Here is a 17632-nt window from a genome sequence, read left to right on the forward strand (position 1 = left end):
AGGCCTACCCATTTGTAGCACTCATCTACTAGATATTGTAGAAAAAAAGAATGAGCGTTATTCTACCAAAAAGAGAACAATCATATGCATTTTCAAAGAGAAAGATGTAAAAACATAAACGTAAACTTAAAGAAAGATAGCAGTAAAACCCGAAATCACTTTTGACCATGTTAAGAGAACTAAAGGTGTATCATGGACTAATGAACAGATGGCACAGTCTTTTCAGTCCGTCTTCCGGACATGAAAGGACGATTCCCATTTTGCCAATGTAATTAACCTTGAGGATAACTTTATTTTTCACCAAAAACCTTTACAAAATAAATAACTTTATTTTCACTGACTATGTTTGTAGATAAACAAACAGGTATATGAAAAATGTATTTATAATAAACAAGTATATTGGTTCATGAACAGATAAATAGAAATAAATAAATTTTCATGAACAATGTTTTTGAAACTGTGTTGCAATGAATCACGCCGTAACTTACATTTTTACCTGGTAATTTCAAGTACGTGTTACAAAAAAAACCTGGTAATTTCAAAATTTCCATCATGTTATCATCATCATCTGTAACCTTGTAATTTCAAAATGTCCCCTTGTATGGAGGTGCAAAAGAAATAGGAATAAAATATAATTAAAACTTGCATTTAACCGATATAATCTGATATTTCAGATCCTAATATTAAATCTAGCATTCAACTATTCAACTCCTCTCGTTGGCATCTTTTGGTTCTTTAATAGGATTAGTTCAAATGCTTATAGTTTAACGACCATGGCTCCGACTTGCATACAGCACTTGGCAACTTACAAATTTCAAATAATTAACTTCTCAAGAAATTAAGTGTTGTGATAACAAAAATGGGAATGGACGTTGAGTAAAGAAAAAGAAGGAGATAGCCTTCAATATAAATTTCAAAAATATTCTTCTACAATTCATTTTTGGCGCAGATAAACAAGATTCCTCTACAAAACAAGAAAGAACAAGAAAAATGAAAATAAACGAAAAGTAATTAAAAGCTAGAATTACAAGAAACATTTAAAAGAAAACTCGAAGATCTATCTCTTTTTTTGTCATCCGAGGATCTATCTATCACATGAGATGATCTTGCGTGCACAAACTAAAAGCCCTTAATTAATCTGCTCCTTACATATTAGTGTAACGCATATTTATGTACGGACGGCATGCAAGTCGGCGACATCAGGGGTAGAGAGATTCTACGGCGAGGCTAGGCTCATTAGATGGAGAAAAGGCCAAAAAGATGAGGAGAATCATGAGGATGAGAGGGAGGAGGAGGAACGTCGCCGGAGGCGGTGGAAGCGGCGGAAGGAACGGTGGTAGAATCAGAAGAGACAGAGAGACAAATAGAAGAACTGCGATGGATCTGGCCGTGATAAATGAACTTCCGGTTAAACCCATTGGCTTGGGTGTGACATCAAATCTCAGCCGTTGATCATGTACCCTCATTTTCCATTAATATTCAAAGTATCAAACAATTTTTTAAAATGTCTTGGGTGATCTTCTGCTTATCTCTCTGGCTGTACTTATATAGGGGAAATTGGCAAAGTTAGAAAATGTATGTCTAAATAAATAAAAAATATAAATATGCGTGGATACGTGTAGTATATCTTTTACACCTAAAAATGTACATTTGTTTCCATAATTACTATCTACACATTATTTACCAAAATATTTTTCTTATTGAATGGTTTTGGTATTATTTTTATGAATTTATATATATGTTGTATATACTTTTAATATTAGCTAATTTTTAGAAGGTTAATAAATTGACCCTATCCAAGTAAATAAAATGCGGTTTCTCATGAAAAAAGTAATTACAATAAATAATTAATATATAACCCACCAGATTAAATTAGACTAATTAATTAGAAAATGCATTAGAGGGTTAAATGCATGTCAAGAAATGTTCAAAAAGGAGTAATTCCAAAGAGCCGGTTGTGAGGTCACAGCTGTGATATGTCCTGATTCAAGTAATCAACTCTTTTCACTCTCTTGCCTTGTTTTGACTCTCTTTCGTGTTTGTTGCTTCAACCATAATTGAAAACTTCTTCTGTCTTTAATTGTTAGGTGTTCTTTAACTTTAATTTACCGTTTTAGGTTTATATATCTATGTTCAGAGGAAATTATCAGCAAATATCCAATTAATTAATTAAAGTTTTTTTTCTATTTAATCTAAATTATCTAATTTTTTTTTAAAAAAAATCTTAATTATCAAATGATATATATTTGCATCAAATAAAAAAAAAGCTAAGGCGATTTTTTTTACATAGATGCATTAACATCCCAAACTTTAGATAAATGCTCTGTTCGGAACTACGCTACGCGCTAGTCGAGCGGCTACTCCGGGCCTAACGAGTTACCAAATAATCGGGAAGTAATCGGAGATTAATCGGGGATTAATTTTAAGACATTTTACTAATATATATTTGATTTGGCAACCATTACCAATATGTTGACTTGTCCTGGTGGTTAGAAACGCGGATAAAAGACCTGTTAACCCGGTTTCGAATCTCATCTTGAACTTTTATTTTGCATTTTCGAGCTTTAATACATTAAATGAGAAAATTACATGTCTACCCTCGTCTCTTTGCTAAAGTTCTATGCAAACACGATTTTTCATCTTTTTGTCGATTTTGTTTAAAGTTTCTCGGTTTAGCAACACATTTTTGTAATCTTAGGCACCGATTCACTGATTCCACGGTTAAATCGAAAAAAAATCAGTCCACCGCCTGGCCACTCCGATTTGCTCCTCCTCGCCACGGTGAGTACACGCCTAACGCTTATCCGGCCGAGAACTCGTCAACTCGGGCGCGTTTTAGAACAGACGATAAATGTGTTATAGGGTGAGTTGACGGCGACCGGAGGCTGATGTACTTCTCTGTACATTGTTTTTGCAGTTCCCAAGGAGGTCCTTTTTGTCTAATTTCTACCCTCTTGTCTTTTTGAGAAAATCACAACCTTACATAAAAAAACAGCACAGAATTATACTGTATATAATAAAACAATATAGACTTCATTAACATGATGTCACAAAATGAAAGGCTTTTAACATGATGTCACAGATTAAAAACATAGATTTCATCGTTCTCGTTTTCCCCAGCCACAATTTTTTTTTTGAACTTACCCCAGCCACAATACTTGATGAGTTAATAACCATTATAATTCATGTTATATGTAATCTTTTTTTTTTTTTTTGCCATCTAATTTTATTTAATAAATGGCCATAAGCCCAAAAACCAAACTACAACAATAAAAAAAAACACACACCAAAGCCCGAAACAAAGGGCAAACATAAAACCTGGGCCTAAAAGCCCAAACCCACACCCGTGTTCATTCACGCGTTGAATCCATCATCACGCGACACACGCGTCTGGTCAACTCGCATGGACGCCACGTATTGAACCCACCGAAATCACGCAACATGCGTCATACGATCACACTTCATGATCCAAAGGCCGAGATTTTCGCCGGACCGTGATCCGAAGGCCGAGATTTTCGCCGAATCACGCCGGAGATAAACCACCGCGCCCAACTTCGTCACCCACTCTTTCACCGGAGAGCTTCAGCAAGCCATCTCCGAGATCTCATCCTTCCCGTTCTCTTACATCCTCATCATCACAAACTCAACGCCGGAGAGCTTCCATCGGAATCATCATGAGATCTCATCCGCCGAGAAAAAAGTCAGAGAACGCTTCCAAATAAAACCGCTGTCGACTGCGAAAGATCAGACGACGCAGATCTTAAAGCCGGCGGTTCACCTTAAAGCCAGGTACAACGCCAGAGTCAAAAAGCAAGCCGTTCACCGTGAGAAAGGTGCGACGCCGGAGTCAGAGCCGGCCACACCGCGTCGAGGAGACCACCGTGTGCCAGAGGCAGTACCGTCGTGAGGAACCACCACGAAGACTCTCTCTCTCTTAATCTTAGAGAGAAGGCAGAGCTTCTACCGTTCCTCTAGTTTAAAACAATCAGCATATGTAATCTATGTATCAGTAACAAAAAAAATGTAATCTTTGTATATTTAATGTCTTTTATGTAATTCTCAGTTCGATTTGATTGAGTTCCACTCTGAAAGTTTAAGTGGAGATACGAGTGAAAGCTAACAATATAATCTATCGGAATGATTTTTAAGGAAAATTTTCTTCACAGTTTAACCACATGTTTAATTAAACACTAACATTATCTTCACTTCTGTTAAACATAGTTGACAAATGTGTAAAATCTGAAAATTTCAAAAGTTTGTGTATGTAATCAAAAACAAAAATTAGTTGTGTATTAAACGGAGATCCAAAATAGTTTGTGTATTTTAATAGCAAATGAAAAATAGTTTGTGTATTTTTAAAGAATTTTTTTTTCATAATTTAAACACGTGTTAATTAAACACTACCGCCGTGGTCACTTCCGTTAAATATAACGCCGTCTAAAATGATGTGTAAAATCTGTGAATTTCAAAAGTTTACGTATTTAATAAGCAACGAAAATTAGTTCGTGTATTAAACGGAGATCTAAAATAGTTTGTATATTTTATTAACAAATGAAAATTTGTCTATCTATTTTTAAGAAATTTTCCCTCAGCCTAAATGAAAAGAAAGAGCATAAACGTAACACATTTTCTTTTTGTAAGTACGGAGTTTTGCACTGAACGTTCGCAAAAAAAAATCATAAAACTAAACAGTGATATGTTTATGCTTTTTCCAATAATGGTGCATTTAAGCATGGGTAAACGTATTTCACTAACATGCATATTTAACACAAAATGAAGCTGAAAAATAAAACATTTTGAAATTGAAGCAAGTTGGGTCTTGCCTGTAAAAACATTGAGAACTTTTAATTCCTCATACATTTTTGAATTTGGAGAATGCATTGAACCTAACTGCACTATTTTATATGCTTTCCCGTGAATTTGGCATTACTTTAGTATTATTATTTGACCATTTGTTCAGCTTTTATCTATTTTAAGTAGTTTGAATTTTTTATATGGCCATCTCGTTCCCAACTTGAGTTTGGCTTTACAGCTTCGTTGCTGCAGTCGACCCAGAAAAGTTATATTCCCAGTTGCAGTTTTTTCTTGTTAACAGAAAAAAATCAATGAATCTGTAGTAAGATACATACAATATAAACAAAGAAAATTTTAATAATATTTTTTTTTTAAGATTGTACGTTACACATTAGTTACAACTTACAATACTCGATAATATTTATTCGATCATGTTATAATCTTAAGACAGTACGATATAATTTACAAACAATAAAAAACAGATTATTACAACGTTTCTGTCAGATGAGTTACACATACAAGAATCATTTGTAATCATCTCTCAATAATAATCTAGATGCTATTTTTAGTTTGTCTACTTGTTCATGACCTCTTTGCTACCATACAACAGTTTTGTCTTTGCTACCATATTTATCAAACAGACTGAGCCCAAAAGTCAAGGCCTGCAGTTCGATCATTCGCCTATCTTAGTCTAAATGGTAACCAAAGAAATAATTGGAAATAATTTTTTTTTTCTTTTCTTAAATTTGACACTATTTATAATTTTTTTTCCAGTATTTCTTTTCCTTTCTTTTAATTTAAGGAATAATAGAATAAAAACATTTTTATTAATTCTGAGAAGGAATAATAAGGAACAAACATTAATTTTCTTTCTTACTATTTTGTTCCTTTTTATTCTTTTTATTTTTATAGTGGTCACTAGTTAAAACTCTAGTTTGTTCTACTACTTACTATCTCTGGTAAAAAAATATAATGGTCTTCTTCGACTGTTTCGTTGTCAATAAGTTGGAAAACCTGAACATTGAGAGTTACTAAAAAAATTCAGATAAATTTACTGTTGAAGCTATAGTGCTGGTGATCAAAGTCTCATTTGATGATAAACTACGAGATCTATGTTTAACCATGCAAGGATTACATAAAACTCAACAACCATCAAAACCTACTTATGTTCATAACTACCCAAAGAAGGCAGTGTGTATTTATTTAGACCGCCTTCTTTGGGTAGTTACGGATTTCATAAAACAGACCTAACTCTTTAAAAGTTAATTAACTCTATAGTTAACCATTATTTTAACAAAATAACATTATTAAAATAAAAAGCCTTCTTGATTAGGCAGAAGGTTCATACTATTTCTAACCTCGAGTTTTAAAGAGAGAGATAGAAAACAAAACCAAATCACATACAATATTTTCTTGAATCATGTAAATGAGTTTCAACATTTCTCGTACAAGTACAACAACCTACTACGTAACTCTTCAAAATTCAGATTGCAATTATCCATCTGAAGATGCAAAGTGTAAAAGAGTCTCTCTCCTTGAGACCTTGAAGATGAAGCATCCACGAGAACCAACCCATCTTCTTCTAGTCCACTCAATACGTTCCCGAACGAACACTTTACAGTCTGTAACGATGAAATCTGGACCATTAAACCTGTCTCACCTAGGTTAGTTGCAGAAACCGTTGATGCATAACCTTTCTCTGGCTTATCATTTTGGTTAGTGTTAAGGAGATCTTTTTGACCCGAGATTCGAAACGAGAGCTCGTCTTTCTTCTTTATGAGCATGTTGACTTGCTCTTGCAGCTCTGGTATGTACTCTAGGGCCTGAGAAACTGTTGCAGAAACACTTAACTTCTTCTGCAAGAAATACACAAAAGAACATATTTTCAATTTTCTTATAATTAAAAATGGGACAATTTTTTTTGTTTTTCTTTTGCGTTTGAAACACATATATGACAACATCACACTGTCTTAATCAACATAAAAATTGCAAAATAAGTTTTTGAAGTTGCTGAAAACACTGGATAAAAGAAAAACTCTTACTCTTACAACGTTTCTGTAGTTTTCACGATTTGTTTCATTTTTGTCAAATAAAAAAAAAGTAATCTTATCCATAAAAGGTAAATTTATTTGAATAAATGGTTACCGATTGATTGGTAGATGGGAGACAAGAACGGAGAGCTGAGAACATTTCGTTGATCTTCTTACGGCGACCACGCTCGCTCGCGTTGTGATTAAGCTTCTTCATCAGGACAGGATTCTGTAACCCTAAAGTTCTATGTCTCTCCGACGACACATTCTGATGAGCCACCTCCAAGTCCGGCAACGGAAAATCAAGAAACGTGTTGGCTACGTCGTCGTTTACATAGAAGCCTTGGTCTCCGCAAGGCCAGCCGAAATTGGGAAACAATGGAGGGACAAGTGCACACATCTTGGCTTTACAGTTTTTTTTTTGGTAAAAGGCTTTAGACAGATTATGGGTTGGGATTAGGCTTAGTGAGTTACTTTCGTTGGTTTATTTATGTCTCACTCAAGTTTTGTTCTATTTATATATACACACTAATACAAAAATAATTTTTTTTAACTTGTTTTGGATGGAAGGAATAATTATCTGTTGTACAAATATAAAAGCATATCCATGGGATATAAATTAAAATTAATACCATAGGGTGAAGTGTATGTGGGTCACGAGTGGACATGCATTGACACGGGGTTAAGCATTTTCTCCCCAAGCAGGAGCATGTTCGAATGATCACTTGTTGACCTACATATACATGCGATAAGTTTTCTATGTCATTGCACTAATTAAAAAATGAGTAAATGCTGGGAGACAAGGATACACATACACGAGTTTGATAGACGTGCAAGCGAGGGAACGTGCAAATCACGTGGAATGCTGCAAAGCACGTGCAAATCACGTGGAATTTTGAAAGGCTTACCTCCTGATTACAAGTTTATCTATGTGATTAATCAGTAAGCATATACATAAGCATTTCTTATTCATTATGTAGATCAAATGTAGACTTCCTATTTGTAATTTACTTAACTAAAACTCTTATAGTGTAGTGGCCAACTCTGTTCATACATTTAAATATTAATGATGCATACCTCTGCATCATAAATATTTAGGTATAAAGGTCAACCTCTTAGGAGTTAGACCATCCACAACGGTGGTCCATAATAAATTCTTAGCATTAATCTTTAAGATTAATGAAATATAATAATAATATTTTGGTTTACCTAACGAAGGATCAATCCTTCAAGAAGGATTCGAAGGACTCGATCCTTGATACACGTGTCCCCTTACTCTGCTCTTTTTCTCTCTCTATCTCTCCTCCCTCGCTCTCTCTCAATCTCTCCTCGCTCGCGCCATCATCTCCCATGGCGGAAACAAGGGTCGAAATCTCAGATCATGTGGGTGGTGAGGTCTCTCTGACGGACTCGGAGGTTTGTTCATCTGATCTGTGCTATTCTTTTGTTGCCACTGTGTTCCATCTGATATGATTGTGTGGATAACTGCCACTTCTTCGTCGAGGAGTGAGGAGGTCTCCTTTTGGGTCAGCAGAGAAGCTCTCATTCACTATCCAGATTCCTCCGTAAGTTGTTCGAACCTCTGATCTCTCGAAATCAATTTAGTGAGGTTGTTTAGCTAAGAGATGATTCATTTATAGCCCTTCTCTAAAAATGTAATTTTTATTCTATCTCTATTAGGTTTTTCAAGAATCGCAAATGGACGGAAGCGGCGGCGGTGGTGACAGTAGCGGTTCCATAGCCACGGTGGCGGTTGATCCTGAGCTCGACCTCTCCTCTGATGCTGGAGCTTCTCTCCCTACTCGAGGCTCTGATGAGTTCAAGCCTTTTATCCGCCGTCTCCCCGAGTTCAAATTCTGGTTACTCTCTACCCTATTTATTACCTAGCTTGGTTTCTTTAATTTGATGGGATTGAATCTGTTTTTCAGGTACTCCATGACTAAGGCCTTCTGCATAGCTTTCCTCATGACGTTCTTCTCGGTCTTTGATGTCCCTGTCTTCTGGCCTATTCTGCTTTGCTGCTGGGTCGTTCTCTTTTTCCTCACCATGAGACGCCAAATCTCCCACATGATCAAGCACAACTACATCCCTTTCAGCATCGGTAAACAGGTAACCTTTCTTTGTTTTCTTCCAATAACCCTTTTTTTTTGTCATTAGTAGAATCTTCTTGAGGTTGAAGTTGCTAATGTATTCTCAACTGCGTTGGCAGAAATATAGTGGCCGGAGATCTTCTGCGAGTAGCGGTGGTGCCTCTCGTGCGGATTGATTCTGATTATTAGTTCCAGTTTGTTTCATGTTGCTCTCTGTTAGTTCCCTCCGAAGTACCTCTTATGTAAATATGATTCATTTCTACTTCAAACCGAACTCATTCCCTTTGTTCTTTGTTTCGTTAGTTTCATTTCAGCTGAGTGAGCAAGAGGATCTGATTGTGTGGATAACTGCCGCTTTGATTTCTAAGAACTCATAAAAGGGGAATACCATTGGACACACAAAATAGTATAGAGTCCTTAACTATTCAAAAAAAAAAAAACTATAATAATCTTAAGGACTCCAAGAGCAAGTCCACCGTTGTGGATGCTCTTAGGACTGACGACGGCGATCTATGAGATTTTGGGTGCTATTTTTAGGGCCATAAAGCAAAAGTCCCTAATGGGCTTATTCAAATATTGATGGGTGTTATTGTGTTCATATTTCAAACATTGTCGAGGTTCATGTAACTTTTATTGGCATGTCAAAAACTGTAAAAGACTTCTCGTCAGGTCCAAAACGATCATGAAGCTTTATTGATCTCTAATTATACATTTATTTATGGTCTTTTTTTTTTACATATATCACACACAATATACTACAAAAGAGAAACCAAATATACAAAGCTGCTCACACAAAAAAAAAAAGAGAGCTAAAACTGAAAGCCTGAACATGCCCGAACCATTTCTCTCATATGCTTCGCTTCAGACCTTGACTCCTATCCGCTGAGCAACCTGCAGCAGAACATTCATTTTAAGTTACCAATAGTAATAAACTCTTGAGAGGCTTGAGGGAAGTAGATAGATTCGTTCGTTTACCTGTTTAAAAGAAGTAACTTCACTTCCCCAAAGCCAAGCGTCACAGCCTGCATCTCTAGCGCCCCATAAATCATTCCTACGGTCATCTCCTACATGAACCGCATCCTCAGGATTCACACCTAACAACTCACAAGCTTTCAAGAAGATGGTCGGGTTTGGCTTCTCCGCTTCAACCTGCAAAAACAATCAAACCAAAACCATTGAATACACACATACTCGCTCCCAAAACATTTCAGATCACAAACCAAAAGATAGAGAAGAGGTTATGTTACTTCTGCTGAAACAGCCACAGCATCGAACCAGTCTTCACATCTCAGTGCTCGTAGGAGAGGTCTTAACCGAGTGTCGAAGTTGGAGACAATGGCAACTTTTACACCCGCGTCTTTGAAAGCCTTGAACACTTTCTCTGCCTCTGGATCACATAGCTTCCACGCCTGGTAAAGCAAATAGAGTGAATATCAAGAGAAAGAAACAAACAAACTTTAAAGTGTTCTTGAAGCGTAATGAAGGAAAATAGTAGCAAAGATCAAAACCTGTTCTGTAGTAAAATAGTCGTAAAGCTCCTCAAAGTACTGAGAATTCGAACAGCCTGTTGATGCACTAACTATATATTGCCAGAAAGGTCTCGCGTCGTTCACATACCTACAAAACAAATGTAAGTATAAATCAAGAACAAGACATAAAGTTAGCACTCATCAAGTAACTCTCCTTCAGCAGACAACAATCCAATCCTCCAAAGAGTTAAATACAGAATTAATCTTTAATTATATGATCCATAATTCAATATCTATGTAAAATGTGGATTGCAAAAAAAAATGAAAAAAGTGGTGAATTTCTTGGAGTATAAGAAACACACACAGGAAGAGGAAGAAGGATAGTGATATACCTGAGATGAGATTGGCCCCATGGTTTCTGATAAGCTCGTCTGTATCTAGTAAGTATCTCAGCCTCCGAGTACTCAACTCCATACTTCTCTCCAATGTTCTTGTATATCTACACCAATTAAAAAAAAAAAATCAGAATTTCCAAATTCAAAACCTACATGTAAACCTTCTACAGGTCTAAAATCTGTTAAAATTAAGCAATAATTTAATTACAAATCCATAAATTTCCCTAGATTTTTTTTTTTTTTTTATATATGTAACTTTTATAATTAATCAAATAATTTATAATTAACTGTAAAAATAAATCAATAGTTTGTCAACTATATAATAGGTCTCAATAATCAACCAGTCTAATAGTTAATCTTCTACAAAAAAAAAAGCCTTCACCTATTGAATCAATTTATTTTTATTTGAAGCATTTGCGCAACCGTTGAATCATACGAACTTGAAGAGATGATCACAACAGAGACCTGAGCCGTAGGTTGGGCGGGAACGAGGAGAGTACCAACGGCGTCAACGAGCAACGCCTTGTGAGTGAACTCGCCGTAGAGAGATCTCCTGTAATCTACGTACTCCTTCAACGCACCTCCCAACCCGTAGATCCCTCCCGATTCATCATCCGCCACAACGGCAGCAGCAGCGGACGACGACGACGAAGCAGAGGAGATCATCCGGCGGCGGCTGAGCAATGCTCCCCCGGTTCTCGCGGTACGTCCCGATCCGCGGGAGATCGAGGAGAGAAGTGTTGTCGCTAACCTACTGCTTCGTGACGACGCCATAGCTCTCTCTCTCTCTCTGATTGATTGTTTGTTTGTTTGTTTCCTCCGTTCTCTTCTCTGCCTTCCTCGAGATTATAAATGCGATGCTTGTGCGGAGATTCTCTACCGAATTGGCTGTGAAATTACGGTCGTGCCCTTTTTTTATAAATCATCATCCGTTACTTTGTACCCCTACCCGTTAAAGCTAATCAGTGGAACTGATGATCGTGATGTGGCATTTTATTACTGTCCACTGATAAAAAAAAAAAAACGTTTGATCAATCATTATCCATAATTTCTCATATTATTATTTTTTTGATAATTTTATAATAATAAACTAAGATTAATTTATTTTAACAATTTTTAGATGTGGCGTAATAGTCTCTCTATTTTTTTTTAAGTTAGAACCTGTTCTACTATTTTATATAGTTTTTTTTTGTTTAAACTAATTTTTAATGAAAAAGTTCTTGTAGATGCCACCAATAAGTGCTTTTAAAACCATAACATTACATTCTTAAATTTTGAATTTAAAACCATATCTTTTTGTCTTATCCCACATGGCCACATCATTCAAGTCTTGTAAACTTCCGTAGGATATGAAAGATGGGGTTTGAACTTTGAAATCAAGCTTAGTTTGTTTTTTTTTTAAAGGAGATCGAGTTTAGTTTCTCTATCTATCTTTCTTTTGAAAAAAAAAAGAATAATAACTTCTTCTTTTTTGTTCCACAGAGTTTACTATCCTCTTCACGTTTGTTTGTTTGTTGCTTTGAGAAAAAAATGTATTGTATTCCATGTAATCTGATATTTTACATGGAGAAACATGTAATTTCATTAGTGAGAAAGTTAATCATTGATTGATAAAAAGAAAGTTGGAAAATTGGGTCCTGACCAATTATGTGCCATGCAAACTAATACAAGGGTACAAATGGAGAATCGGTCGATTTCAGAAGGACCGATCCCTTTTGAAATACGTGGCTTAGAAAATTTACCAACGGCCCCACATGTTTGATAAATATGGGCCACACGATTAAGAATATAGTTTGGCCCATCATGGATCATTTATTTGATTGACTATTAACAGGAGGCCGGATCCATTCTCCACCACTAGTGTGGTGGTAGCCGAGGGAGATGTTTAAATTCCGCAAGAACGATTACTAGTTTTGGTTTAGACAAATGTTAAGAGTTAGATCTTTGTATTAATGTATGAAGCTTGTTACACAGAATTTTTTTTTGATAACTGAAAGAAATACACCTTTTTAATACATTTTCAGGATGAGTTTATTCAATCTTTTTTTTTGTTAAGAGGAAAACCAGGTTTCAGTATTTTTAGATGCTTTTATCTAAAAATAATAACAAAGTAGTTTCAAATAAAAAATATGATAGAGAAGATATATAAAACATTATGGTTCATGATATGGGTTGATAAAGTCTCATGATAACATTGATAAGGGAACATAAGTCCATATACGGACCCATATTGGAGATTTTTGAGTGCAATTGCCATTAATGTTGAAAAACGACGTAACGTCGTTGTTAAAGTATCTATCATATCCAATATATTTTCGGAACTATCAAAGATAAAGCTTTCTCCATTTACCATTTTTTTTTTCTACACCAGGAGTTACTTGTATATTTCTTCGGACAGGAGATGAAAGCATGCAAGTCAGCAAGTTAGTTTTACTTTTTACTCTAAAGCCTAACTATCCAGGTTGAACACTTGAACTCATGAAATATCAACTATCGTCCCCGAATCTATTATTGTCCTTGACCTAAAGTATATTGGTCTTATTTTTTCTAGACGATTCAAATACTATCTATCTTATTATGGTCTGTGTTTTAACTGTATTACCAGAGCTGTCCTATGAAAATCCACGCCTGTCCATTTTTGCTTGCATCATGTTAAAAATCTACGGCTGATCGGGTTTACTTGCACCGTGTTGAAGATTTTTTGTAAACATTTTCAGCGTAAACTGCATAATTATTTAATAAATCATTTTTTTGAGAATTAAAACCGTAGAAGTATTAATGAACTTAGTCAAAACCACTGGACTAATGGAGATTTCACTATTGATCCGAAATTATGGTGATATACCTCGCTATATTATTAGATCAATCAATTTTGTTGAATCGTACAATGCAACAAAATATTTTATTCTATAACTGAAGATCCATCGGCCCAATGAAAACATCTTATATATCCATTTAGTGACTGCCTATAATTCCTCTTATTCCTTGGTGGAGCTGGAGTATCCTCTCTTTTTGTGTGAATGCTAAATTGATTGCATCTACGTGACTTAGTGAAACACTTGCTCAAATAAAGGTCTTTCAAGTAAGATCTTTGTTCAGCTGTTACTCAAATGAATAAAGAGCTGGTATAGACAGAAACTTTTGTTGTATAGGTGGAGATCAGTTTTCCGCTTCTTAAGAATGTATTAGCCAAATAACATTAATACACTTGATATATGCTACGTTGAGTCCACTGCATGTTTGTGGGTTCAACATTACCAACGCCTCAAGAAAAGAAAAAATTATAAGAAATAAATATGACGTAACTACTTGAAATTTTACCCAAGAAATGGTGGGAAGTTTCATACTCCATTCCTAATGCCAAGACAAGAATTAGAGATAAAAATAAGACCTGTAGAATAAGTCTAATCAGGATTAGCATCTAATCTATGCTAGATTCCGTTTTAGCCTTTTAGGATAAATCCCCTCGAATGACCGAAACAGAAGCTTTCAAGTTCAAACTAATTTACGAGTGAAACAATCGGATATCTTATCACTATAGCATACTAATTACTAAATATGGTTGAAATCATAGTGTAAATATGGCAATCCTATTTTCAACTTCAAAATGAGTTATATAGCCAACATGACATCATGACTGAATCATATTACTCGTCTTACTTTTACCCTTAATATATAGCAGATTCTAATGATTTTGCCTACTTAGAGGAAGAGTTTGAATTGGGATCCTTTGGTTGCTCTTGGAGGAATGTATACGTGGACATTATCCTTTCGAACGGTGGGTTTTTAAGTCTACGAATTGGACTTTGTTACAACTATTTCAACACGTGTAAACATCATAGGTCATGTATTGAGCATGTCATTTACACATGGAAGCACATAGAAGAGTTTAGCAACCTTTCCATGCATGTGACTTAATATTACTGGTTTAATGTACTGGATTATTGTATGTTATGTAAAGGATTTGAGAAGTTAAGGTAAGAGTGAGTACTTAATATCTGTAAAGAGGCTTTTATTTATATCAAAATAAAACAGTACAAATGTTTATATTTTAGCATTGGTGTAACATATCCTGATTCTAGCTGGGAGAACTGCTAGCTGAGAATAAAAATTCAGTTGAAATTGTGATATTTGATTGTATACTTATCCACTGGTGTGTACTACTGTATACTGCCTTCTGACCAAGAGATTGATGATTAGTTATATTTGCACATACTATAGTTTTTGATTGTTTCGTACCATCATTAGTATGATCAGTGATATTATTATGTGGACACAACCATTAATTTGTAATAGAAGGAAAATTTTACAACAGCACCAATTGATCTTTATTTTGTCGTTAGAACCTCGGTGTTTTGTTCATAAATCACAAATTAAGGGAAAATACAAAAAATAAAAGAAAAGATAATCGAGGCAACATAACAAAAACCTAACTTGACGAAGGAACTATATATTAAGCGTGGAAAACGGATTGTAGTTTCTTATAATATTTGTTAATTCAGTGATTCTTCATCACATCTCTAGTTATCATAGATGATTACGTCTGCCGAGATCAGATATTAGTTGAACTCGAAGGGAATTAATCAGAACGAATGTGCTTATAGATTCACATTTTTGTCATTATCTTACCTCACTCGACATAATTGACCGGTCTCTTGTCGCCAAGTTTTGCCGCCCAACTATAAATAGATGTGCTGCGCTCATACACTCTTCACTACCCAAAAACAACATCTTCCCTCACAACAAACCGAACAATTGCTAAAGTGACAAACCAAAACATGGGCAACCTCAAGTCTCTCGCTCTCTTGGCTTTGCTCTTTTCCCTCTCTCTCGCTGTTTTTGCCGACACATCCAATGACGCCGCTACACATGGTATACAACTATATATATAGAGTTTTTCTTTTTATGCTTTCACATTAATGATGTTGGACTGTTAACTACATGGCCTGACGTAAAATAACTTTTAAACCACACGTGCAGCTAAGGAAGAAGTGAAACCAAGTGAAGCGACCGATGCCATAGCGCCACAACAACGTGGTTGTAGATACGGATGCTGCGGAGCCTATGCTTATGGACAGTGCGCCGCTTGCTGCAGCCGACCTCAGGCCGCGGAGGCCGAAACCGAGGCCAATGACGTTGTTGTAGAGCCTGAGCAGCGGGGGCGTGGTGGTTGTAGGTACGGATGTTGCGGATCCTACGCTTTTGGACGATGCAGCGCTTGCTGCAGCAAAGCCCAAGCTGAGGAGGCTATGAAGACCGAGGCTGTTGAGGAGAACGCTGTTGAGCCTCAGCAAAGGGGTGGTGGTTGTAGGTATGGATGTTGCGGATCATGGCGTTATGGACGGTGCAGCTACTGTTGCCGAGGTCCTCAAGCCGAGGCTGAAGTTGTTGAGCCCCAGCAAATCCGTAGATGTAGGTACGGTTGCTGCGGAAGGTACCCTTATGCGCGGTGCAGTGTTTGTTGTACCAAAAAGATGGCTACAGAGGAAGAGACGAAAACGGAAGAAGCTAAGCCATGAATTGGCGTGTAACACAAACTCTTATGTTTGTATGCATGGAATGCATGGTTATTACTATTACGTACGTGTGTCAAAATAAGAGAAATGTTGCAAAGCTCTATGTAGCTCAATAAAAGAAGTCTTAGGTTCTTATGACATGTATTTTGTTATGTGGTGTTTTCTCGTGAAGATTACAATAATAACAACTGTTTAATATCAAATCGTCACGGTATTTAACTTATAGTATTAGTAATGAAAAGCATGTCGCTAGCTAGGTTAAAAAAAATCATAGTATTGTATAATATGTCAATATGGTATCATGTAATTTGCTATCCTAAGCTTAAACATTATGAATACTGACGGTGACAGCTGTTTACTATGATAATGATGGAAACATATATTTTGCGTTTTTCTAGATTTTATGGATATCCATTTATTTCTCGTTTCACCCTCGGAGACCTTTGATGCTATGCCACTACGGCCATCCTGTTCCCTTGTACTTGACCCAATATGAATGGACCTTCATCGAGTCTACCCACAGACCCAAAGCGGCATGTCCAAGCCACGCTCTCGACACGACAAACATAAGAAGGTGTATTCAACCAAATATTTTTGGTGATTTGTATTAAAATAACAAAATCACTGTTATTTAAAACATAAAGTTTAAAAATTTATTAAAAATACATTGTTATTGAACTTGTTCTGAAAATATCGGTCACGAACTATGCCGTTCCCGAACATAAGGCTTCATAAAAGAGTCGTCACTTGTTTGGTATTTGGGACATACTTCATCAGTCCGTCGGTTCTGTCCCCACTAATCATCACCCTTATATAACTCATGAAAAATCGGATTAAAATTAACAATTTACATCCTTATACTAAAAGTTCAAGTAATTATTTGAACTCTAGTTTTTTCCCCAAGTATAACATACGATATCTTTTAGTATATACAGAATGCATGTGCATGTTTTTTGTTTCCTATAGCTAGTTTCCTGAGCACGATTTTTACCTCCTTTGATAAACTGAACTACTATCGGTAAAGTAGACAATTACGTAATTTTCTGTAAATTAAACGTGACTACAATCTTCTTAACATCGAAGCGTAATTGGTTAATTTTATGTGATACATCCGTCATGAAAGTTGGATAGTTTGGCAAGATATGTGTAACGCCCCGACCGTCCACGGCTAATGGGCCATCTACACATGTTCTCTCGACCGTGGGTCTCGTCCCGTCTGAGGGCGGTGCATTAATTTTCCAAAGTCCGAAAGTTTTGTTTACCAGCCCTTCAATCACCACTTGACCTTTTCCAGTGCTTTGGACTCACTCACATGGTATTACAAATCACTTCCCGATC

General features: G+C 36.0%; 5 protein-coding genes across 5 annotated transcripts; 2 read left to right on the forward strand and 3 right to left on the reverse strand.

Annotated features, from left to right (window-relative positions):
* Positions 1-879: 879 nt before the first annotated feature.
* On the reverse strand, positions 880-1522 carry LOC106340695 (protein ORGAN SIZE RELATED 1-like). Its single transcript, XM_013779544.1, has one exon. It carries the CDS (start codon positions 1464-1466, stop codon positions 1200-1202), a length of 267 nt encoding a protein of 88 aa, XP_013634998.1. The 5' UTR covers positions 1467-1522; the 3' UTR covers positions 880-1199.
* A 4653-nt stretch (positions 1523-6175) lies between these two features.
* Positions 6176-7294, reverse strand: LOC106341034 (transcription factor bHLH100). Its single transcript, XM_013779852.1, has 2 exons — positions 6940-7294; positions 6176-6650 (listed from the first exon to the last, which is right to left on the reverse strand). The coding sequence occupies exons 1-2, from the start codon at positions 7222-7224 to the stop codon at positions 6228-6230; spliced, it is 708 nt and encodes a 235-aa protein (XP_013635306.1). The 5' UTR covers positions 7225-7294; the 3' UTR covers positions 6176-6227.
* An 809-nt stretch (positions 7295-8103) lies between these two features.
* LOC106341025 (protein RER1B-like) lies at positions 8104-9201 on the forward strand. The gene is made up of 4 exons (XM_013779843.1): positions 8104-8389; positions 8505-8683; positions 8753-8933; positions 9034-9201. The coding sequence occupies exons 1-4, from the start codon at positions 8294-8296 to the stop codon at positions 9088-9090; spliced, it is 513 nt and encodes a 170-aa protein (XP_013635297.1). The 5' UTR covers positions 8104-8293; the 3' UTR covers positions 9091-9201.
* A 381-nt stretch (positions 9202-9582) lies between these two features.
* On the reverse strand, positions 9583-11614 carry LOC106337394 (haloacid dehalogenase-like hydrolase domain-containing protein 3). Its single transcript, XM_013776491.1, has 6 exons — positions 11244-11614; positions 10776-10882; positions 10423-10531; positions 10162-10323; positions 9890-10063; positions 9583-9805 (listed from the first exon to the last, which is right to left on the reverse strand). Exons 1-6 carry the CDS (start codon positions 11550-11552, stop codon positions 9776-9778), a joined length of 891 nt encoding a protein of 296 aa, XP_013631945.1. The 5' UTR covers positions 11553-11614; the 3' UTR covers positions 9583-9775.
* Positions 11615-15496: 3882 nt separating this feature from the next.
* LOC106340980 lies at positions 15497-16309 on the forward strand. The gene is made up of 2 exons (XM_013779799.1): positions 15497-15650; positions 15759-16309. Exons 1-2 carry the CDS (start codon positions 15557-15559, stop codon positions 16295-16297), a joined length of 633 nt encoding a protein of 210 aa, XP_013635253.1. The 5' UTR covers positions 15497-15556; the 3' UTR covers positions 16298-16309.
* The last annotated feature ends 1323 nt before the right edge of the window (positions 16310-17632 follow it).

Source organism: Brassica oleracea, chromosome C4 (assembly GCF_000695525.1).
Source record: "Brassica oleracea var. oleracea cultivar TO1000 chromosome C4, BOL, whole genome shotgun sequence".
NCBI lineage: Eukaryota > Viridiplantae > Streptophyta > Magnoliopsida > Brassicales > Brassicaceae > Brassica > Brassica oleracea.

What these genes read in the sequence shown, in the direction of transcription:
- LOC106337394 (XM_013776491.1), bottom strand. Translation starts at nt 11,552, where the DNA reads ATGGCGTCGTCACGAAGCAGTAGGTTAGCGACAACACTTCTCTCCTCG. An exon ending in CCGCCCAACCTACGGCTCAG is followed by an intron (nt 10,883 to 11,243) that starts GTCTCTGTTGTG and finishes TAATTGGTGTAG; the next exon opens with ATATACAAGAACATTGGAGA. An exon ending in ACTATTTTACTACAGAACAG is followed by an intron (nt 10,324 to 10,422) that starts GTTTTGATCTTT and finishes TTGCTTTACCAG; the next exon opens with GCGTGGAAGCTATGTGATCC.
- LOC106340980 (XM_013779799.1), top strand. Translation starts at nt 15,557, where the DNA reads ATGGGCAACCTCAAGTCTCTCGCTCTCTTGGCTTTGCTCTTTTCCCTC. An exon ending in CAATGACGCCGCTACACATG is followed by an intron (nt 15,651 to 15,758) that starts GTATACAACTAT and finishes CCACACGTGCAG; the next exon opens with CTAAGGAAGAAGTGAAACCA.
- LOC106340695 (XM_013779544.1), bottom strand. Translation starts at nt 1,466, where the DNA reads ATGAGGGTACATGATCAACGGCTGAGATTTGATGTCACACCCAAGCCA.
- LOC106341025 (XM_013779843.1), top strand. Translation starts at nt 8,294, where the DNA reads ATGATTGTGTGGATAACTGCCACTTCTTCGTCGAGGAGTGAGGAGGTC. An exon ending in CTCCCCGAGTTCAAATTCTG is followed by an intron (nt 8,684 to 8,752) that starts GTTACTCTCTAC and finishes TCTGTTTTTCAG; the next exon opens with GTACTCCATGACTAAGGCCT. An exon ending in CTTTCAGCATCGGTAAACAG is followed by an intron (nt 8,934 to 9,033) that starts GTAACCTTTCTT and finishes CTGCGTTGGCAG; the next exon opens with AAATATAGTGGCCGGAGATC.
- LOC106341034 (XM_013779852.1), bottom strand. Translation starts at nt 7,224, where the DNA reads ATGTGTGCACTTGTCCCTCCATTGTTTCCCAATTTCGGCTGGCCTTGC. An exon ending in TCCCATCTACCAATCAATCG is followed by an intron (nt 6,651 to 6,939) that starts GTAACCATTTAT and finishes TATTTCTTGCAG; the next exon opens with AAGAAGTTAAGTGTTTCTGC.